This window comes from Myotis nattereri (assembly GCF_964212035.1).
Source record: "Myotis nattereri genome assembly, chromosome: 17".
Lineage (NCBI taxonomy): Eukaryota > Metazoa > Chordata > Mammalia > Chiroptera > Vespertilionidae > Myotis > Myotis nattereri.
The window spans coordinates 38,333,525-38,357,326 of record NC_138092.1 but is presented as its reverse complement, the minus strand read 5'-3'; the positions used below and the strand labels follow the sequence as shown (position 1 = coordinate 38,357,326).

Genomic DNA, 23,802 nt, shown 5'->3' with positions numbered 1-23,802 from the left:
CGCTTGTCTATACCGTGCCAAAACTATGTGGTGAAAAGTGAGAAGTTGGGCAAACTTGGTATAATATAAACTTCCAAACTTAGTTTTGATTTAATATAGTTCGATTATTGTTTATTGACATTATTCATACTAAACTGCATATAAAGAGTGTCTAAAATAAATGTATATATTAAAAGTTCTGCGTTAGGGATGGAAAGAATATAGTTTTTCCATAAACCCAATTTAAAAAAAATAACTAGGGGGTCTACACAGTTATTCAAATATCAGATTCTATTCTTGGCATGAGGACTGTTTTTTTTTTTTTATGAGAAGTAAAGGAGAAAAGAGAAGGAAGATATGATTCAACCAAATATGAAAACAATAATGGAAAAATTATTTAAGCTTGTAACTTTACAGAAGTTGACTTTAAGTCATTTTACTTGAGAAAACTATAAAGGTATCAGCGAGAGTATAAAAGATACATTTAGCCTCTGTCTTTTTAAAAAAATATAGATTGATTTCTTACAGAGAGGAAGGGAGAGGGCTAGAGAGTTAAAAACATCTATGAGAGAAAAACATTGATCAGCTGCCTCCTGCACACCCCATACTGGGGATGTGCCCGCAACCAAGGTACATGCCCTTGACCGGAATTGAACCTGGGACCCTTCAGTCCGCAGGCCAACGCTCTATCCACTGAGCCAAACCGGTTAGGGCTAGCCTCTGTCTTTAGAAATTGTTTTCTTGCTCTAAACTTGAGTAATATTATATAAAAATAAATTGGTTCTTATACTTATTTCAATTTTTCATCGTATGGTTTTGCAAGTCAACACAACTGGAATTGGTCATTGCAAATATTAGTTTCTTGCGAAATAAAAAGTAAAATTATTTTCTGGCAAAAATAAGTGCATTGGCATAATCCTCCTAAGAAAACCAAAATTATCTCATCAGGCAGAAACGATGTGGTAATGCTTGATTTCACACTCCAGTTAGCAATGCTATGGTAGAGGAGAGGAATATTTAAATTACACATTTTTAGCTTTTTAAGATCGAGAGTACAAGTAACTTCAAGGAGGTTAACTATCTGTTAGCTTCAAGTGTGATGTCTGAATTTATTGTTGACATTTGGCCTCATTTTCTTTTACAATCTTAATGTTTCTCAGTTATTCCCTCTGTGTAGTATGGTTTGTTCACAGCTTTGGCTTATGAGAGGTTCTGAACAACGAAATACACGATGTGAGGGCCTTCCAGTATCCGACCTTGTATTATCAAGGAAAGGCCATGCACTTAAAATGGTTATTAGGATAGTCTTTAGGAAATTTGGGATATGATTTTACAAACATCTTAATTGTACTTTATGAAATAAAGTTAGTTGTTTTCATTGTAAAAGTCATTGGTCACCTTGTCAGTGACAGTTATTCATAAAAGCAATCACACTTTAATTTTGTTGCCACTCCAGGGAAAAGATACGAAGGGGAAATTTTGGACTTGGGGTACTAATAAATATGTTTGACAAGGTAAGGAACATGAGTGACAGGGGGACATAATTATCAAAGGAAATAGTAGTTCCCCATCATAGAAGGGCGTAGACTTGGTGTACTTCTGGCTTTCCTGTTTCTAAGTCTGACTAGCATATCCTCTTACCAAAAGGTCTCTGTGTGCAACACGATGATGCTTAGATGGAAATCATTTTTTATGAATGACAGTCTGGAACTGGAGGGTTTTTTCAGCTTCGTTAGTAACGTATGACTCTTTCTGACTGAATGGAGAAAGAGTTCTTTCTGTTGGATTTTTATGGGAAGGCAATGTGCAGAGTGAGGACAGGCCTTCTGTATACAATAACGTTTCAGTTTAGCTTGCGTCGGTCAGTTCTCCTGCTAGGTTTTTCCACAATTAAAGGAAAATATTGCATCAAGATGGATATAAGTCTAAATAAAAATAAGGCGTAAGCTGATGTTGAGTTTTCTCTTTCCACCTATGGTAAGTGACCCCATTTCATAGGCGTTGGGGTTGCCAGCCCTACCACTCCCTCCGGCTGGGAAGTAGCAGGTGCCCTCCTCTTGTCCTCGGTGAGACAGGGACCTGTGAGGGTGTCGTGAGCACAGTCCCCAGGCCATGTGAAGCCGTGTGGGAACTCCCTCCTGCACTCTCCTCGCGCGTTGGTGTTGTGGGTTCTGGGTTGTAGGTTGTGCATTGGTTAGTGAGAGGATTCTTTGGTGTCCGGATTAGAAGGTGAAGACTCACACCCTTTCTCGGGCCTTCGATATGTAGACTCCTGTCCCAGGCCCCGTTTTTGAGCACCTGCTCTTGTAGCCTCTTGTGTTTATCTTTTCTGTTAAGAAAAGGTCTGGGACAGAAGGTTCTGGTCTCTCTGAGCCTGGGTTTGATGAGTCAAAGGCCAAAAAAAGGCTCCGTGGACAGTCTCAAAGTCATGCCACACCTGAAAGGAGAGCGCCGTAAGGATTGCCTTTAACAAAGCAGAGCAATTAGTTTCCCCTTGGTTTAATTCAGTCTTCAAATTTGCAGTAATATCTGATTACTGTAAAATGTATGTTATCCTCTCAATTGTTTTCATAGGTCTTGTTTGTAAGTCAGTTTTCAGCTGGGAAAGACTCTCTTTACTGTCAGCCATGCCCGTGCTCAGAAGTGTCCATTGCAGGGGAAGCGTTCGGGAGATAGTGACCCGATGTGCCTGCTTCCAAAAGTGTCAACGTTTAAAACTAATTCAGAAGCTGATGTTTTGACTTGAAAAACATAGACTTCACCTAGAAAGCGCATTAGCCTCTAGAAATGAACAGGAAGAACCTCTGGTGCCCAGGCTCCGGCCTGTGTGGGCGCTGGGGCTCAGATCCCGCTACCAGGGAAAGGGTTCCGTGCCTGCAAAGAAGACATTGCGGAGGAGCCTGCTCTGTGCTCTCCTTCCCTCTGCACACAGCACCACTTACATGGAAGCGTGGGGCAGATCAGTGGTTCCATACCAAACACACACACACACACACACACACACACACACACGTATATGCCCTCAGCATGCTCAGCTCTGTCCACAGGCTTTGTATACATATTTACTTTCTCCTGATCCATTTAGCAAACATAAAGCATCACACATTTGTTTTAATCCTCGTATCATCCTCCATAGCACCCAGAATCCTGCCTTATACCATGAAATGTGTGTTTGTTAGGTGGAGTTCTTGTCTGTTATCTGAGAATACAATAGCGATTGCTCTTTCCTTCCCCACTGAAGGCAAGAGTTGACTTTGTCTCCCTACGTTTTAGGGTAGGTTGCTTGGCCTTGTCTATGTTTTTAGTTAACATAAATAATAAATACTATCAACATCCTCAGTTCAGGGGCAAAATGAGTTTTTTAAGCAACCCATGTGTTTTAAACTCAATGAATGTGTATTGAATTTAACTATATTGTAACTGATAGCCAAAAAGAAACAACTCCCATATTTCATCCATTGTTATTACTACTGGATATTTTAGGCATTCTTCTTATTTCTTCTTCATTTTCCACAAGATCCTGTCATCTTTATCTGAAGTAAAAAATAGAAATATGAAAATGTATTCAAAGACTTTCTTAATTCTGATGTTCATCAGAAAGTTAAGTCAAAGTATATAGCTTTTTAACGTAATATAAGATATTTACCTAACGCCAACAGCCAACATTGTTCTTAACAATAAAATAACAGAGGCAGATTATCATAGAAATGGAAACAAAATAAGGAAGCCCTCTGCTGGCTCCATTACTCAGCTTTGTCCTAGGAGTTTGGGACAGTGCATTAAGGAATAAATTACAATGAATAAAATGAGATTTAAAATATTATTTTTTGGAGATTTGACATATACAGGAAACTAAAAATATGTAGTTTCTAAACTAAAAAGGAGTCTATTACAATAGCCTTATAATATACAATAGGCTTCTGAAAAGTTAAAGATTATACAATTAAATTTAAAAATTAAGAGTCTTCTTTTGTTATAGCCATACATGTAAACTTTTAATTATAATTTTAAATAGCAGTAACTACAAAATAAAAACAAAATTAAAAAAGATGAGTAGCAACTCATATAAGTAGCAGACATGAGAAAGGATATGAACAAATCACAAGAGAAAAGCATTCAAATTGTCAGCATAAAGAAATGAAAAGTGTTGGATTTCACTTCTAGTAATTGAAATGTCAAAGAGTAAGTATAGTCCGCCTCTTGGACATCACATTGGAAAGATTTAAAATCAGTCATATGGTCTACAATGCAGTCAGATGAACGCTGTGTACACCGCTGATAAGGACATGGATTGACACAAGATTTCAGAAAAGCAGTTTGATAATATGTATTCAGTACCTTAATGTCTGATCCTTTTACTGAGTAATTCCACTTTTAGCTTATGTTCTAGAAAAGAGAGTTGTAGACAGATAATTTATACAAGAGTAGTAAGCATTCACTGAAGACTTGTCCCGAGTGCTCTACATACATCATTCCACTTAATCCCCTGATATTTCTATCATAAAAGCACCATTCTTAGCTCCATTTTATGGAGGAGCCAAGTGAAGCTTAGGGTGGTTAGAACAAGAACTTGCCTAAGGTCACATGGCCACCCAGTGGCAGGTTCTAACTCAGTTCAAAACTTTCCTGAAGTCCACTTAGGCCCACACTGTATCTTCCAAAAGGCGATTTTTTTTATTATTATTAGTTAAGGTATTACAAATGCCAAAAGGTGATTTTTAACATTAAAATATAGAAATAGTTTAAAGGTCCACAAATAAATTAATAATGAAACATATTAAGTACATCTTTATTGAAAAAAGTTTAAGACAATTTATTAAATATACGGAAAATATTCACAGTTCAAGTTCAAAAACAGACTGAACACTTCAGCATAGCCTTAGTGTTGAAATTTATGGCAGATTCTCTGAAAATACATACTGTATGATTCCAACTATATGACGTTCTGGAAAAGGTAAAGCTATGGACACAGTAAAAAGGTCAGTGGTTGCCAGGGGTGATGGGGAGGGAGGGATGCATAGGATGAAAGGGAAACTACTCTGTATGATGCTGTGGTACCCAGAGAGTGTAGGGCAGCAAGAGTGAACCCTCGTGTAGACCACGGACTTTGGGTGACGATGATGTGTCCGTGCAGGTTCATTCACTATAGCAAATGTCCCCACTCCGGTGTGAGATGGTGATAATAGGGCAGGCGATGCATATGTGTGTGTGGGGGGGGGGGTGGAGAAAGGGAGGGGGGCAGAGGATGAAGGGTAGGAGACAATAAGGGCTTTGCTGCCCAAATCACCCTGTAGCCTTCCAACAGAAATCCCAGCAGAAAACACAACTAAGTCAGCCGGGTTCAGTCACAAGTGCAGAGGGTCCCAGGCATACCCGGGGCCTCTCGCTCTTTCCTCACTCTCGCCTCCGCCCCTCCCAGTTTCTCGAGGGGAGGCTCACTGTGGACAGTTCAGAGCTCCCGTATCTTGCTCCCATCTCTCCTCGATATTGTCCTTTGCTGGAAGATGAGGGTGTTGGCTTCGAGTCAAAAAGACACGTGTTTCTCAGGTTGTGCCGAGCTTTCTCTCCTTGTGCCATCCTGGCCTCGTGTTTTGAAGGAGGCCCGTGGATCTTGCTGGTGCGTGTGTGGTGAGGAGCAGAGCCCCGCCCTGAGGCCCTGAGTGCAGCCAGGCGGCCGGCTCAGGCGGCAGGAAGGCATCAGGCTTCAGGGAAGCAATTCTCAGGTCAGGCAAAAACACCAGCTTTGCCCTAGCTGGTTTGGCTCAGAGGATAGAGTGGCGGCCTCAGTACTGAAGGGTCCTGTGGGTTCGATGCCAGTCAAGGCCACATACCTGGGTTGCAGGCTGGATCCCCAGCCCTGGTTAGGGTGCCTGCAACCAATCGATGTGTCTCTCTCACGTTGATGCCCCCCCCCTTTCCACTCTCTCTAAAAATCAATGGAACAATATCCTCGGTGAGGACTGACAACAACAAAAAGCATGGGCTGTGAGTCCCTGCCGGCACTGTGCGCCCAGCCTTATCGTCTCCAGGTCGCACATGGGGGCCTTGAAGGGAAGTGGTTTCTGCCCAAAGCCACCGGTTTAGGTCACAGTCAAGCTCAGGTGGGAACAAGGGCTTCCTATCCCAGATGTCACCGCCCTGACACCGAACTTCTCTAGCTGCTCACACACCAGCTGGTCCTCCTGAGCCACGGAGAGGACGCAGTGGCACTTGGTGGTGTCACACGCTGATGGAACACAGCAGAGCCCACCACCGGCGTTTGCGCTGATGGGGTCTTTCAAAGCTTTGTTGCCCTCTGTGTCTAACCAACAGCAGCTACTCAAGCAGCCTAAGTTCACTTTTGAAGAAGTTGGGAGATAGGTAGGTAGGTAAACAGATAGGCCGGCAGGCGGACAGTGGGCAGACAGATGTGTGACTATAAATCCCTGCCCTTGAACAGACAGAAATGGCATCCCGCAGCCCCCGCATTACAGGAGAGGAGCTCCCGTGCTGTCAGTGTGCGTGTGCCCTCCATTCGGGACTCTGTGCTGGGCGTGGGGGAGGCGAAATATATCCGCGGCCCTCCAGGAGCCCGGGCGCCCGACGGAGACAGAGGCAGGACAGTTGCGTCGCAGTGCGCCAGCCCCGTGATGGGGACGCACAGGACGGCAGTGGGTCTAAAGGCAGGTGGCTCACCCGATGGCTTCGCAGGGAAGTGGCACCGGAGCGCGTGACATTCCGGAACAGAGCTTGAGCAGCTGTCAGCGCAGAGCCCACGTGGAGCGGTTGTGAGATGGGGAAGGGAGAGGAGCCAGGCCAGGGACGGCTTTGCCCTTCGGCTGAAGAAGTCAGATTTCACACTGAAGGCAGGGTCACCCCTCCAGGATGGAGATGAGCTGTGTCATGACGTCAGAGGTGACGACAATCTGGGTGAGAGGTCACGGGGTTTGTTTGTGGGGACAGAGTGCAGGGCCAGATGTGAAAGCCATTGAGAAAGTCCTCTGAAGGATTGGGAAATACACTCCACGCAGGGGAGAGGGAAGCGAGAGTCTGAGTTCCTGGCTTGAGCAATAAGGTAACCATGAAAAAAACAAACAGGAAAACTGGCTGGCTTTGGAAGGAAGATGCTAAATTGGGTTTTGAGATGTAGAATCTGAAGTCCATGTCGGACCTTCAGGTAGACTCCAGTGTGCACTGTGCGTGCAGGCCTGAAGCTCAGGAAAGAGAACTGAACTGGAAGAATTGAACGTGAAATTAGTTAAGATTCCCGGGAAGAATGTATTGAATGAAAAAGAAAAGTGAGCTCAGAGCAGGAGTCCCATTGTGAAATTTTCCTTTGGGAACACAAAAATATGTATTGAAATTTCCAGATTGGGAAAAGTCCGTGACTCACGTAGAGCGAAGGGGGTCATTCTGGCAAACGGATCCTGAGCCAGCGCGGAAACGGCCGTCCCGGTTTTGCCGGTCTCTTGATTCTGGGGGTGAAGCAGCGGGAGGTGGTGTGGTCTCAGCAGAGAGTGAAGGCTTCAGGGATGGGCGAGCCGAGGTCAGTCCTCGCTCTGATGATGCGTGGCCTTCTCGCCGCCACCGCTAACCAGCCTCAGGGACGCACGGGGACACTGAGGACACGGAGGAGGGACGGGGTGTGGAGCCCGGCCCAGCGCCGGCCGCTTGGTGAGCCTCACTGAGCAGCAGCGCCTTCCCCTCGCAGCCTCCAATGGAAATGCGCCTGCAGCGTCCCCAGAGTTGGCTGGTGGCTGTCCGTTTATTTTAAAATCCTGTGAAACCGACCTTCGGGTGTCGCAGATGACAGACCTTTTGTTCAAAGTCTTGATTTTGACAGGTGCTGGCTCGTCCTGGATCTGGGAGAGTCGCTACTTTGTCCAGCCAGATTACCTTCCGAGGAAGTTTGCTTAGTCGAGAAAGGAATTCTTCTTTTAAAGTGCCCCGTGCAAGAGAAAGCCTGAAGCTTCAACTTCCCGAGAAGTGTTTAGGTTGCAGCCCCTGGAGACGCTCCGTTTCCGCGGCCACAATGGAGCCTCTATCTGGGCGAAGCTCCGGTCCGCGTGCTAAGGGACCTGCCAAGGCAGTGATGGCGAACCTAAGACACGCGTGTCAGAGGTGACACGCGAACTCATTTTTTTTGGTTGATTTTTCTTTGTTAAATGGCATTTAAATATATAAAATAAATATCAAAAATATACATCTTTGTTTTACTATGGTTGCAAATATCAAAAAATTTCTATATGTGACACGGCACCAGAATTAAGTTAGGGTTTTTCAAAATGCTGACACGCTGAGCTCAAAAGGTTCGCCATCACTGGGCTAAGGAAACGCTCTCGGGCCTGGGTCCTTGCTGCTGACCATGGGCTGCTCCTTCGTCAGGCAGGTGGAGGGCCGGGCAGGGGAAGAGGGTGCTGGTTTTGGTGGACATGACTTTGTACATTCGCTTGCCTCTTCACAAATAATTGCCTGAGAATTACCTTCCAGTATCCGCATTTTGTCCGAAAGTTAAACGGAGCTCTTATGTCCGAGATGTCATCTGCTTCGATTGGTGGGAATTGTTTGTTTTAAACACATATGCATGCAGTCCTACTAGGCTTGTAGCTAAGATGTTACTGCCAAGCAGAAAAAGGAGTAGCTTGGAAAATTCACAATTGAAGCATAGTGTTTATCAGCATGTGTGTGACAAGAGTTTGTAGAGGTGTAGTGAAATAAGGATATTTTTTCTTTTTAAAGTAGTCATTCTAACATTTACTTTAAAAGAGATGGGAAATTATTTAAATTCTAAGTGGCAAAAATGAATAATTCATTTTACTTACAATCACGAAGCTATTCAGTCACTCCTCATAACTGGTCATGACCCTCTGGAAATTGACAAGGGATTTTCCATAATCCAAGAGAACTTTTAAAAATTGAGATCAGAAACAGAGGAATTTTGTAAAAATGATAGTAAGCAAAACAATGATCCTGTTCTCGAGCTTGGAATGGCATGAGCCCAGCATACGTAGGAGTCCTCCAAGAGATGCGGGCGACCCGGAGACGGCCATCGGGGACTGACAGCCGTGGGCAGGGCCTGTGGGCCGGGCTGTAGAGGAGAGAGTTCTAAGCAGATCGTATGAAATGAACAAGACTCAATGATCTAAGTGATTAAAAAATCAGTTAAGGAAAATTTAACGTAGCCGAAGGAGGTAAAGAATGTCACAGACACGTCCACACACGTGCATCCCAGGGGTCATTCACCAGAACGCTCACGAAGCAGCGACGGGGCTGTGCGCCCAGCGTTCTTTTAGGTGCTGCCGATGGAGTTGGAGGAGGATGGATCGTTGTTGCTCCACTGAAGTTCATCATCCAAGGAAACTTGGAAACTGTCAGCCACTGCTTGGTCAAAAGAAATTTGAAACATGCATAAAATGGAATAGTATATGGCAATTTAAAAGAGAATATAGAAGAGCCCTGGCCAGTGTGGCTCAGTTGGTTGGAGCATCATCCCATGCACTGAAGGGTCATGGGTTCGATTCCTGATCAGGGCACATACCCTGATTGTGGGTTCTATCCCCTGTGGGGATTCATATAGGAGGCGACTGATTGATGTTTCTCTCTCTCTCCCCCTCTTCCTTCCTCTGTCTCTAAAATCAATGAAAGCATGTTTTCGGGTGAAGATTTTTTTTAAAGATATTATAGATGATTAAGTGATATAAAAAGATGTTTATTACCTATTGAATGGAGGGGAAAGTAGCTACAAAACACATATCTGGCTTTTACCTGCCTGTGGTATCTCCTACTAGCATGCAAGCTCTGTGAAGAAAGTGAGAGACTTTGGATAATGAGCTAATAGGAGGACAGGAAGGACGGCGGAAGAATGCGAACAGTGGTTCCTGCTGAGGGAGGCAATGGAAGTTTATTTCTTTATGTATTTTTCTGTTTTGCATGCATTTTTTACAGGAGTATGTTTCATTTTATAATCAGAAAAAATAAATGTACTTTTATAAAACTAGAAGTAGTTAACACTTCAGTGACATAATGCAGTAACATTATCAGTTAATGTCTGATTGGGTCACCGAGTCTTTCATGACTAAATCCTGGCTATCAGACTGTCTGGAAGACTTCATTCAGTATCGTCTATGTGCTCGGCCCACATAGAAAATAAATAGGAAGAAATAGAATCCTATTTAGAAAATAAAGAGGGAGAAAAAGACACGAGAAGTTCTCTCTTCCTTCACAGAGTTTACTACGTGATGGGATCCACGGAAGTTATCTCTATGTTTTCATTTCCCCCTCCAGCAAACGTGGAGTTTTAGGGAGGATTGGAAGTAGCATGTAATACACCTGGCACCGTGCCTGACACACAGCAGGCTCTCAATAGTTGTTGCTACTGTCATTCAGACAGTGGGTGACAGGCGTACATCAGGGACTAAGAAAAGAAAGCAATAGAAGGGTAACAGGGGACATTCTTTGACAGGAGAGAGAGGAGAGAGAGGCATCCAGCTAGCAGTAGATAAACTATCACCTTATGAAAGAGGGAGTGGCGGCCAGGCTGACTGAGACCGGCCTAGCAGGGTCATGCAATTGGCAGTGGGTGTGTGAGATAGACAGACAGTCATGGCACTGGAGAGGCAAGCCCAAGGCCCAATGGCACTGGAAAATAGTCTTTGCGATGTAATTTTTCTAAGGCATCTATTGAATACCTTCTGGTTCAAAGGCAGAGATAGAAACAGAAGTGATATGTATCACCGGCCCCTAAGAAGCTTGTACTCCAGACATTGGAAATTGTATTTCCTGGTGGAGCAAAACCCACTTTGAGAAAAACGTATCTGAATGAGGTAATGCACAGGATGGGTGGAAACAAGGACTAGACATGTGATGTGTTCCATTTCCATTTCATTTGTAAGAGATTCTGTTCCTTCCCGAGAGAAATTTATGATGCTCCCCTGTCCCCTCTCTCTCCAGCTCTTCCCCACATTTATGAAGCCTCATTGGAAATATCTGCCCTCATTTATTTTTGTGTGCTGGGTGCCTGGCGTGTGAGTAGGTGGCCTTTCATTAGTTGAACACATGACAAATGAATGAAAGAATACAGAATGCATGTCCTATATGTTTTCTAGAGGTCTTTCCACAGTTAATATATAACATATATACTATTAACGCCATATTGGTGGTATATAATATAGCATTTTCCTGAATAATAATATAAATTACCAAAACGAACAGGAATTGAACCCATGACCCTTCAGTGCCAGGGATGATGCTCCAACCAACTGAGTCACATTGGCCAGGGCTCATCTATATTATCTTTTAATAATGCACGGCCCCTATTTGTTGCTTTAAAAATGACATCATGGGAAAAGAGGTTGTTTTCTAGGGAATCAGAATATGAGTGTGGACAAAAGTTTTTCTTAGTTTTCCTTTCAGGCACCTCCTCCTCCTCTTTCCCTGTTGACACCCCAGGGTTTGGGGTACCCCAGAGCTCCCTGTGCTGGGGGAAACTTATCAGATAGGACAGTTCACACCAAAGTTAAGGGGCTTAACTAATGTCCGTTACCTGAAGTCTTTGTCTTATAAAAGACGATTCAAAAGGAATGACTTCAGGGGCTGGAATTTCAGACCCACTGATGCTGGGAAGAGAGGGAACTTTTTCAGTAAGGAAGTGCCCCGCGGAGGCCCCCTCTCCCCAGAGGGCTGACAGTGAGGGAGGTGATGACGGAACCTTCCTGCAGCTCAAGGGGGACCTTTTTTTTTTTAAGGGCCAATGTCCGGTCCTGCATACTTTTCTCTCCGGAGTCAATAATGATTATGTGGCAGAGGAAATCGGCTGGGAGGGCTTTTATTAACTTCCCAACTAAGGATGTTATTCTGAGCTACACGTTCTTTCATACAAAATTGAGTATTTATTATTATAAAATCATCTGGCTGTATGCTATAAGTTAACTAAAATTGATAAAGTAATCTCTTCCAAACTTTCAAATTTCACTCCTTCCCCCATGTATAAAAGTCACTTAAAACCTAAAGCCAAATACATTCAAATATTTCTTTAAAAATTGTATTGACATAGAGTTTGCAGTTAAATAAAGATGAATCAATAGACATGGAATGGTCATGAACTGGAACCTCTTTATTTGTTGCAAACATTTAATTTTAGAGTGAAAAATTGCTCCAGGAAAAAAAAAAACTTTCTTAAAATACGACATAGTCATATTATAGCATTAGTTCATTGTTTTATATGTGAGCAAAACAGAAATATTCCGTGTAAGTTGAAACTTGTAGTTAAACACTTTGTGAATAAATTAGTACGCGATTCATTTTTTCCAAGTTAGTACATTATTTGGTTTTCTTCAAAGGAGGGTTAAAGGGAAAGCATTGCAGACAAGGATAAAAGAGTTCCTGGTCTGGGTACTTCTCCTTGCTTCTGGCGGCAAGTTTGCGATAAAAAGAATGATTTTTATGAGACTGTGATTACTCACAGCAAGAGTAGAGTTGGTGTCACGATGAAAGATTCTTCTACGTAGGTACGCTCAGCAGGAATAATAGATCTAAAAGAAAGGCGACAGGAGTTACAAAGAACACTCTTGCCGATGACAAATGATGTTTGCAAAAGTCTGAGCAAACCCATCGAAGACTGAGAAATCCCTCAGCGTAAATCAAAGGTTTATTCTTAAGAGTAGTCCTGACTCTACATTTATATTTGATATATGCTGAGTTGCCTTTATTATTTTTAAGGTTCTGGGTTATTTTTTATATAGTCAGCCTTTAATATTTCCTCTTCATACTTTGTTTTACATTATATGACACAATTAAAAATATGATATTTTTTATTATAAACCTGTCCACTACAATTTGGCATATTACAAACACTCACGTATGGCCCTTAATTTGTAGTTGAGGGTATGGGACATTTTCACTCGCTCCTGTACAAATTTGTAAAGAGCTAAATCTTCTGATACGAGCTGAGCCATAAGTGAGGCTCTGCCTTTGGCCATAAGCCCTTTGTGTGGAACAGCATGTAGGTGGGGCTTACAAACACACTGAAACAGCGTGCGCTGTTATTGCACAAAACATAACACACAGTAAAAATGGACCTAGTAGCATTAGATACCAGGTATTCGCTGGATATTTAACTTCTTTAAAGTAAATTATGTGTTGGTATCATTAGATCAAATTTAATATATGCCATAATTGTCACTGAAATTAATCCCTTGCTTTTAGAGACACAATAGTGAGCCCGTTTTTGAGTAAGCCCGTTTGGTTTTGAAAGCTTATTTTCAGTTCTTTCTGGCTTCCATTAGTAAGGCTGTCTTTTCCTTACCCTAAGGTTCAGAGTGTGAATAAAGACAAATGTATTTCATGTGATCACATGGTAGAGAAGGTATTTGTGGTGAGAGGGAAGGAACTCTGGGCAAAGTGGGACTGACATAGATTTATTAACGGCTGCTGGCTAAGAGGAATCATCTTCATGTAATTCCTTTGGATTTCTTTGAGCGACACGCTCAAGTGATGTTATCATGACGTCTTATTTTCAATGGGCAGATTTTAACGGGAATTGGTATTAGAAGAAAATACTAAAATGTTAAAAGCATGTTTTCATCTTTTCTTTAATTACCATTAACAATAAGCTTGAGTGTTGTTTCATTTAGTGATCTTAAACATTTACCCTAACTTCCTGTACAGGTGCATACATAGCTTAAGCACTTCGACTTACCTTTTGCCTTAATATGCCATCTTCACGTACCTTCTGTAAAGATTTTATTCTCTAACTTTTGTGAACATCCATCTACATAGAATCATATTGAAATAGCTAATCTCTTACCTTTGTTGAAACTACTGTTATTCAGATCTTGGGTTTTGAGTATAAGCAGTAGGTCTGGCTAATGTAAACACAATTCTAGTAAACTCTCTCATTCAGGTAAGCCCTACAGGATATTGTAACACTATTAAAATACTGCTTTGTAAGTAAGAAACAATAATTAAAAGCAGTGTTTGTCTTCACGAACTGCATCTTATTACCAAATCGCAAAAATAGACGTTAAAACTCCTCTTACCAGTTTCTAAGATTTGAAAATTTCCCCCGAATTGGTTTCTATAGTTGTGTCATCCAATCAGAACAGATTGGGATGTTTAAATATTGGCTCACAACACATGTTAGTGCCCATGCTACGCGATACTATGCCGAGTAGATGGTGTAGAGTGGGAATTTAAATGTGACCAGGTATGTTTTAATCCCTCAACTCGCATTTCCCCAAATTGTCAGAAGTAATGAGGCAGATTTCAAAACCTCCTTTGTTTGTATCCTGTGCCTTAGCCATGGGAAACCTGCGCCCTTTCTTCTGCAAGGAAGTGTGCGGTGGGAAAGCGAGGGCAATCAGATGGTTTCGAGATGCACCCCAGACAGGCAGGAGGGCTGCCAGCCCAGCCCAGCGCTTGCAGCCGCTCCTGGAAGGGCACCAGGGCACAGCAGTGCAAACGCTCTTTGAGACGTCTGTCTGAGAGTGAGGGCTGGGGCCCAGCTGTAGAAAGCACGTTGGAATGATATTGTTGCACATCAGTAACGTATACACACTCAGTGCGTTGATTGAACAGTCTCCGCTGTGCAGAGAGAAATCCGCAAGGAAAAACCTGGTTTCTGCAGATGTACTGACTCGTGGACAGAATTTCTTAACCACAGAAACTGCCATGTGGAATCTGATTGTCAGTGAATTTGAAGCGGGATTCTACACATCTTTCCCACCAACGGGCTTGATTCTGGACTACCCCTGGCCCCGACATAGAATTTCTGCATCACAGGGAATCTCTAGGGGTGACCCATTTTACCTTATTTTTCCAAAGAAGTTATGAAAAGATCTAGGGGGAGTCAGGAGTTATTGCCAAAAGCCACCGTGGACATCACTCCCCTCAAACCTCTGCCACTCCCGTCCCAGTCACCCTGGAAGGCCATCTGGGCAATTTTGATTTTCTGTGAGAAAGAGGGGAGTGTGGGCAGATCCACAAGGGACTGTCCCCCCTTTTCCTTTTCCAGCATTGCCGACCACTTGTCAGAGCTTTCCGACAATTTGTGTGAGTTTGCCTCTGACGTACTAGCAATACTCCTGCAATCTGTCTCACCTTTTTGTTTGTTTAGAAACAAAAGGAAAACTTATCTCCAGGAACCTGTAGATGCCGAAGGTCCCCAGCATGCATCCGTAGTGTTCAGTGGGGAGGTCAGAGCAGGGGAGATAATTGCTCGATGACGGAAAGAAGGGACAGGAGACCCATCCTCGTGCCCTCCCAGCGGTCTCAGCAGACACTCGTGTAGGGACACAAGGAAATAGCTCGTCCTCTAGCCACTCCTTTCTCCTCCCGCTTTTTACTTTGTAAAGGGAGGCGTTGAAATTAGCCAGCAGAATGCTGTTAACTTCCTCCTGGTACATTTGGGGAATGGAGCAAATAGAGCCCCGGTCAGCAGAATTCGGGCTTGTATAGTTCAACTTCTCCCAAGATGTGGTGGTAACATTTTCATATTGTTCCCTTTCATAACATGCAGCCAACCTCAACGTCTTCGTGGAGTCTCTGTTTATTCAGACTCCAAGTTTACGTGGAGTTTATGTTTCTAGTGTCGTGTTCGGGGCTGCAGCGCCCCAGCGAGCTGGCTGTTCCGTCACTGTGCTTGGCACAGACGCAGGACCCATTGTGACGGTCTTAATTCCTTTTATTAACTTTCCTAAACTAACTTGAATGGTAGGGTGTATTTTTACATCATTATGGCACAAGTGAACGTCTTGGGGGGAAAAAGTACAACCACGACGGTATCAAAGCAGAATAAATATTTGCAGAAAAATTCAGCCATAACTTAATATTTTGCATATGAGCCCTGAACAAAATTGGAGTGACTGCTGGGGCTTGGTCCCAAAGAGCATGTCTGTGGCCCGGCCCTGGGAGGCCAGAGATGATGATGGATCAGAAGAAGGTCAGCTTGGGTGGCAGTGCCAAGAGTAATGACAGACATGACCAAAAAGGCAGAATAACAGCACACCCAGAGTTCTGAGAGCGAGTGTGCCTTTGCGCATGGCGGCTTTCTTCCCACTCCCAGCACCGGAGCTGGTGTTCGGCTGCTCCACATGTTGGCCGTTCCCGCTCCCTCCCTCCCTCTCCCTCCCCCCAAAATCCACGTGGGCATTTCTAACCCATGAGCACTTAGATCCGGAGCTGAGGACCGGCACTCCCCGAGGCTTGCTAATTTTATTCATTTACTCCTCTGCGAAGCACAGGCCATGGACCCTAAAGGGCAGCCACCAAGGGTAGGCCCCGGTCCCCTGGTCGATTGGCTCATGGTGTTTACCTGGAGGATGGCGGGGGTCTGCCCTGTGGAGCGGAGGTTTGCACGTAGCACCGGGGAGCTCAGCACCGAGCCTCTCTGATCGTCACCACCTGCCGTGACTGTGGCCAAATCCTTGTTCCTGGGCCTCAGACCTCCTGTTTGGGACGTGCTGTGTCAACACCACACTAATGCTTATGTTCATACCACCTACAACTGTGCTCTGTACCCTGGCAAAGACCTGGTCACCACAATGGCGCTCCCTTCCAAGTGCCAGTCATCGAAAGGCCTGGTGGTGAGGAGGAGGGGGCTCCTGGCCGGGAGGCTGTGGTCACAAATGCTGGGCACAGGCAGGAGTGGGGCGGACACAGGAGGCTACGTGTGGGAGCTGGGGTCCCCTAAGCTCAAAACAACGGAAAACCTAGGTCGCGGTCACTGCGTGGAGGGGCAGCTGTCTGCTTGGTGTGAAATTGAGGGAGCCTGGGAGCTGGGGTCTGAGACCCAGTGTCTCAGCACTCCCCTTGCATTCCTTAACTTCTCTGCATCTTCACCTCATATCTGTAAAATGGGTTATGAAATGCCATTGTTTTCATTCCAAATAAGTAACATAACAAAATCGGAGTCTGTGTGAAAAATATAGGAGCCTGCAGAACCCCCACAGAAAGGCAAAATAGGAATCGTAATTATCAAGGAGTACAAACTGTCACAGGGGAGACTGGCAGGCAGTGCCAGCGGGCGGCGTATCCCTGGGGCGTAGGATTTGGCAGAGGGAGGGCACCTCTGCAGCCGGGAACAGTGGGCAGAATGCTTTAGCGTCAGTGACTGGTTGTAACCTTTTGGTAGCCCTGGCCTGACTCTTCCTTAGGTGTGTTTGTGCTGGGGGGGGGGGGGGACACGTGACATCGGCTAAACAACAGCGTCAAGTACATATCCCTCAGCTGCTGACTTGATATAGAGCCTTTATGCAAAATATATTGTCGATTTGACACTCCTTTGGAAGGCCCTCAACAAAAAATACCTCCCCCACCCCCCGCCCCCATCTTTGATCCCTAACCAGCCCCAGACGAGCTCTCACAACTATAACTTGGGGGTAAAGGAACCTTCCCTCTCAGCTCTCGGGACTCATGAGCTCCCTAGTTCCGCTGCCTCTCTACCTCGGGGTGTTTCCTAGCCAGAAGGGCAGCTTCTCCATTGAGTGCCGCCGCCCAGCCCACAGCCATGGGAAGGAGAGGTCCCGCATTGGCAGTCTGGGGTCACAGAGCTGGATTTTGTTTCTGTGGCCACAGCTTCGTGGTTGTGAACCATCTCTAGTCATCCACCATTTCTCTCTTTGTTCGATTGCTTTCATCACAGAAGCAACAAGGATGAGTGGTGGGCCCTGCTCCGCCTCCCTGATCTAGCAAAATAGAATTTCTGTTTTTCAGACACACACACACACACCGCCCCTTGGACTAATAGAAGTCAGCCATGCAGCAGGAGGGTGTTCCTTTGGGTTTCAGGGAGGTTTTGCAGCATTTACCACAACTGGAATTGTCACCTGTGCAGTGAATTAATGTGTCTTTTCTGTTAACCTGTAGGTGCCTACAGTGCAGGGACTCATCACTTACTAAAACTCCCAAAGCCAGCTCCTTGCTGTTCCCTGCCAGCCATTTAACTCTTTCCCTCGCACTCCCACCTCTGCTCCTCCCTCCTGCCCTGGCCTCAGGGCCTTTGCACATGCTCTTTCCTTGGCCTGCGAGGCCCTTTACCCAGGCACCTGCGCAGCACTGCATGTTTCCCTAACCTGCTGTAGTTTTTCTCCTTAGCACTTCACACTGTCGGTCATGGTGTGCATTTCGCATGCTTTCTTTTGTTACAGTGCCTGTCCCATTAGAATGTTAATTCCAAAATGGCAAGGACCTTGGTCTGTTAATGGTGTGTCCTTAGCATCTAGAACAGCACCTAGAACATAGTAGCCCCTTAATAATTAGATCCTTCAATCAGTGACCACCTTTCTAAGCTAAGGCACCCATTAGCCAGCTGGGATGGGTGTTGAATGCAAACTCTGCCAGGAGTCTAGGGAATTGCTACTTCGGCCCAAGTGAGGCCCAGGCCAGACACGGAAACAGGTTGGGGGTCCCTGATGCATCTTAAGCCTCAACAAGATAGATTATTGCATAAAATATGCTCACCTGGCTGAACTGGCCCTGGGGACCCCTAGACCTGTGCATGCTGCCTTAGGATGTGGGTTCAGGCGTGACTGAGCTCCTTCAAAACCTCTCAGGACATTTTGGGAGGTTTACTTCAAAAGCCCATTTTCAGCACATCCTGTCTCTTTGGAATAGAAGCATATTTCCCCATGGAAGTCTGTATGTTCTGCCCTCTGTGCGGGAAGCACTGGAAATGGGGTTTTAGGAATACATTCTGGCACCTAGAAATAGGGGACGCCCCCCTTCCCGTCTCCTGTGTCTGGGTCCGTCCAGTGGGGCTTTCAGCTCTGCTGTTGTTTCAGTGGGCCAGGCCCCTTCTGCGCCCCTCCCCTCCCTCAGGGATCTGATTATCAGGTTAAAACACATTTGGCAACTAAAAATCAACCAAGTCCAGAAAGCAGAAATGAAAACCTAAAATGAGGCTCTGAAGACAAAACAACAACAACAAGATGCAGGAGACAATTTCAGGGCTGTTTCATCCCCAGGGAGAGAGATTGAGGATTTCAGAATGTAGGGACCTGCAGTTTCTAGTCTCAGAGCGGGTACACCCAGCACAGTTCCCGCGTCACGCAGCTCTGCTGTGAAACGTTTCAGTGTCTTAATAGTCTCCATTTTCTTTCAGGAATTAAAGTTCTCAGTAGGTAAGCATCAAGATAGTAACATTATAGTTTCTCATTAAAATTTCCTAAAAACCACACACACATAGCTTATTTCTCAAAACGTTTATACCATTATTCGTAAACTCATACAAACACTTACAGGTGATGAATCTTCAGTATGTACCTTATCGATTAGAAATCTGTGCAAGATGGTGTTTTCCTATTGCTAAGTGAAACGAGCAGCAGCACAGTTAACGTGGACAGTTTAGTGGCCTGTGTGTTTTTAATTCCTGGGGTGCTAATTGGGCCCTTTAAACAATGCTGTTGATTCTTCCATCGATTGTCACTGCAATCATTCTACACAAAGTCTCCTGATAAGGGGGGTTTCCTTGTTGCCACCACACGGAACTCTGCTGTTAATCCAGTCACTGGGAAGGGAGTTTGGTATCTGCAGGTAAAAGCTAAGCGCCATTGACATTTAATTAGGGCCAAGGAAGATATTGAGCAAAACTTCAAATGAGGCCTCAGCCTGGGGACAGAAAGTCTCCAATCCAGCTCTCAGGAGAAAACAAACACAGGATGTGGGGGGACAATAGCAACAGTGGAGTCATTAACAGTCATGATCAGATAACTGACTGCTCTGTTGGTAATGGGGATTTACTAGGCTTTAGTCTAAGAAAAGCCTCTTAACACCCCGCTTTTCCAAAGAATTCCCCCCACGCCCAGAGTCAACCTAATAACTGTAGGTCAACCTGGATTCCTTGAAATCCATTCTTCTCCACATCTCTTTTCCTCTTGTAGTTGCTCGACTTCCTCCTGTCTGTTTTCTCCCAAGAGAGAAAAATCACTATGGCTTTTTGGTTCGGTTTGTGGGTATGACTTTTTTTTTTTTTTTTTGGTACACGAACCAAAGAGTTATTTACCAACAACATTAAAAAAAAAAAAAAAAAAAAAAAAAAAAACCTGTATTTCTGACTAGGTGAATGGCAGAAACTCCTACCCATGATTTAGAATCTCTTCAAAGCCAGAATAAGTATGTTGTAAAAAAACAAAACAAAAAAAAAATCCCACAACTAGTATTCTAGTATTCACCTTCAGAAAGACCATGAAAGGAATAAGTCTGAGAAGGTCCCAAACGTGTTTTCCAGAAATGGCCTGGTCTTCAAATGTGCAATTCATCGTCCACACGTGAGGCCTCCTGACTGGCTTTTCCTTTTTTCTTATCTGAGGTTATAGACCTCGGGAGAGCAGGGAGGGTTACAAGGTCAAAGTCTTTTCCTCCCGAGTACTTGCTGCTTGCTGGGAGCGGGTTGCCTGGAAAATAGATGCTTTAGAGAAGAGGTTGGGGTCAGGGTTTTAATTTTGTTAAGCAACAGCTGGTTTGAGTTTCCTTCCATTTCTATCTCCTGCTCCCTTCCTCACAAATCCATGGAGAGCAAAGAATTTGTTCAGAAGGAACCGGCAACATAAAAATACACCTCCTGTCACTGTGGTGCTTGGCGAATGCCATCTTGGTTGCAAACTGAATGTTAAGATTTTATAAAATGAACTCTGTAAGGAAATGTAACCAGACCTTTCATCAGAAACTTTCAAAATATAGGGCGTATGCCTGGAAATTTCTCTTAATAATATTTTTGAACTAAAACTTTTAGGGAAATAAGTATACTAAAGGCCTCTGGGGTATTCGAAGCCTGAGTGCAGAGAGAAGACTCATGACTGAAATATGAAAGCATGCCAAGGATGTGTTGCTTCTTTCTGGACTGGAGACCTTGTCTGTCTCCAAATTAGTGTGCCTTCACTTGTTCAGCAAATGTTTGTTGGATTCTGCTTTGTTGAGTTGTGTGAGATCGGTTCTTCCCACAACTCTGAGGCTGTGGGGACCCAGGGGGTAGGTACAGGGTGCTCATGTGCTAACAGGTGCCTGAACATGAACTTGGCCCAATACAGCTTGAGCCCACAATTATGGCATCGTCTTCTAACAAGTTCACACATGGTTTGGGACTGAAAAATCAAGTCTGTTCAAATAATAAACTCATAAACCTAATGCTTAAAATTAGTATGTAATAATAGTGAAACGGTAAAAAAAAAAAATAGGAGTAAAACTAAATAAAAAACAGTGCATGATTTGATTTTTTTCATTTGGGTTGTGAAGCCTCCCGTGCTTTTTTCCTCCTTGCAAACACAGAGAGAGGGAGAGGGAAGGAGGGGGAGAGAGAGAGAGAGAGAGAGAGAGAGAGAGAGAGAGAGAGAGGAAGAAAGAGGGAAAGAGGGAAAGAGAAGGAATAAAACTCGCATCTCCAAATCAATGGCAAACCAGTAACAGATTTTTTTGTCTGGCCTCCTCAGCACACTGGCCTCGGGCTGTGTTGGTGTGTGGCTCGACAGCAATCAGAGGTCATAATTTCATTGGCAGTTAGCATCAGGTTTAATTTTTCTAGCATGTTACATTTACCGAAATGTCTGGTTTCAGTTATGGGAAGGCATTGACTGAATCAGCTCTGAGCAGCATGGTGTCCTCAGGTACCTGAGGTTTATGGAACACATATGCTAATTGTTTTCAATCACTTTCCTTTCTAAACACAAAAATGTGGTTTCTGAAGCTGAATAACAGTAGTCCTTAATGACACTGCTCTTTTCTTCTATTAGAAGAGGACCTGAAGTAGGTAAAAATGCCAATTTAACAAGACTGCCACCTACTGATTGACATAGTTGGAAAACAGTCCAATTAAAGTTGTGGGGTTTGTTTTTTTAAAAACTCTGCGGTTTAAAAAAAAAAAAAGTAAATGCTTTTTGAAAAATGACATGTAGCGTTTTAATTGCATTTTAGGAATGTGACCAAGTTCATATAGATGATGTCTCTTCAGATGATAATGGGCAAGACCTAAGGTGAGTGCGTAGAAAGTGATCAACTCCATTTTATAGTGTAATTGCTCAGCTAATTAAGATCAACTTGCTTTGGTTAACTTTGGGCTTTTCTTGCGTCTAAATAGCACATATAACTTTGGAACAGATGGCTTCCCTGCTGCAGCCACCAGCGCTAATTTATGCTTGGCGACCGGCGTGCGTGGCGGTGTAGACTGGATGAGAAAGTTGGCTTTCCGCTACCGACGAGTAAAAGAGATCTACAACACCTACAAAAATAATGTTGGAGGCAAGTGACAGTCACCAGTATCTCGCTGGGTTAGTTAAGACAGCCTAGAAAAAATTCTCAGAGCACCGCACAACTTTTGTGTCATGATTTTTTGATATAACTTTTTTAAGAGCAGTTTTGTCTGACCTGTGATTATTTCACTGTGACTTAGTGACAGGACTATTGGACTAAAGCCAGCTGCCCTGGCAAGTCTAGTCTAGTCCTGGCTCCATGACTTAATAGTAGGTGTGTGATCTGGAGTAAGTTTCTTGACCTCTGTGACATTTTGTTGTCCTTCCAATGAGGTGGGATTATCAGTCTTTGCCCAGATGACTTGAGATGGCTTATAAAAAGCTCCTTCTACCCAGTAGATGCTCTGAGCAGTAGGTGCTCTTGTATTAGTTTGGATCTCTTCATTGTGGTTCCAAATGGCTTTAGCACAAAAGGGAATGTTGTGGCCCAATAACGAAAATGTCGGGGTGGTGTTGGTTTCCAGCACGGCGAACTCCAGGTGCTCAAACAATGCCATCAGGAATCTCTTGCCTAGTTTTTCCTCCAGGAATCATTCTAGGTCAGTCCCTCCCAGAAGGTGGCAACGATGACCGCTGGTACATCCAGCTTTATATGCAACCAGTGCTTCTACTGGGTGGAGAAATATCTTTCCCAATGGATTCAACAAAAGTTCCAAGATTGACTTTCCCTGGCCAACCCATGGTCATGCTCCTATCCTGGGAGCCAGAGGGTAGGGTTGGCTCTGTCCAAACTACATGGTTAGAGGAATGGGTGTGAGTAGGCTCCCCAAAGAGAAGAGATGACTTCTATAACCAGAAGAAGAGATGCTAGGAATGTACACTCAATAGATGTTTCCTACAATACTAAATACTTGTCAAATGAACGCTAGTATGTGAAAAATGACTTGTTCTACTATAAAGCTTGAGGGTGGTAGTAGTAGCAGCATCACATGTTGATGATTTATAATGTAGAACAGACACACTGGTAAGGAAGTAGTTCATGTGCTTTTGAATCCACAGGTCTGCTCGGTCCGGCCAAGAGGGAGGCCTGGCTGCAGCTGAGGGCCGAGATCGAAGCCCTGACGGACTCCTGGTTGACACTGGCCCTGAAAGCCCTCACACTCATTCACTCCAGGTAAGCTCGCCCCAAGCCCCTTCATGGTGCTTTTGCTGGGAAATGAGCTGTGCTAACCCTTGTTCATTTTGGAGATTTATTTTTCAAGTCTTTTTTTGTTCTTTCTGTTCTCATAGGACAAACTGTGTGAATATTTTAGTAACAACGACTCAGCTTATCCCAGCATTGGCGAAAGTCCTGCTGTATGGATTAGGAATTGTATTCCCTATAGAAAATATTTACAGTGCAACTAAAATAGGTGAGCTGCTTTTGTTTTGTTTCACAATGGACTCTTCTTCCTTTTAATGGCTTTAAAAATGAAAGGCATTAAATGAGACTTTCTTTTCAGAATGCTAGATGCCAAAAAAAACTAGAAGAATAATTTAACCAATTTTATTGTCAAAATTGGTTTTAGACATGAAGAGAAATATAAATCATAACCCGTGTAGTTTTATTCAGAAAATTTCACTTTACTGGCTAACATTAAGACCTACACATTTTAGATACAGCCAAGTT

The 23,802-nt window shown here is 44.0% G+C and overlaps 1 protein-coding gene across 8 annotated transcripts in view; it reads left to right on the top strand.

Moving 5' to 3' along the window:
- EYA1 (EYA transcriptional coactivator and phosphatase 1) overlaps positions 1-23,802 on the top strand; it is a gene marked incomplete at both ends in the record, with an annotated part of 278,470 nt that overhangs the window by 235,197 nt on the left and 19,471 nt on the right. For all 8 annotated transcript variants that reach the window (XM_081111750.1, XM_081111749.1, XM_081111745.1 and 5 more), the window contains 4 exons: positions 21,859-21,917; positions 22,022-22,182; positions 23,193-23,307; positions 23,424-23,545. In XM_081111750.1, the coding sequence (XP_080967876.1) occupies positions 21,859-21,917; positions 22,022-22,182; positions 23,193-23,307; positions 23,424-23,545 (457 nt within the window). The remainder of the gene's footprint in view (positions 1-21,858; positions 21,918-22,021; positions 22,183-23,192; positions 23,308-23,423; positions 23,546-23,802) is intronic.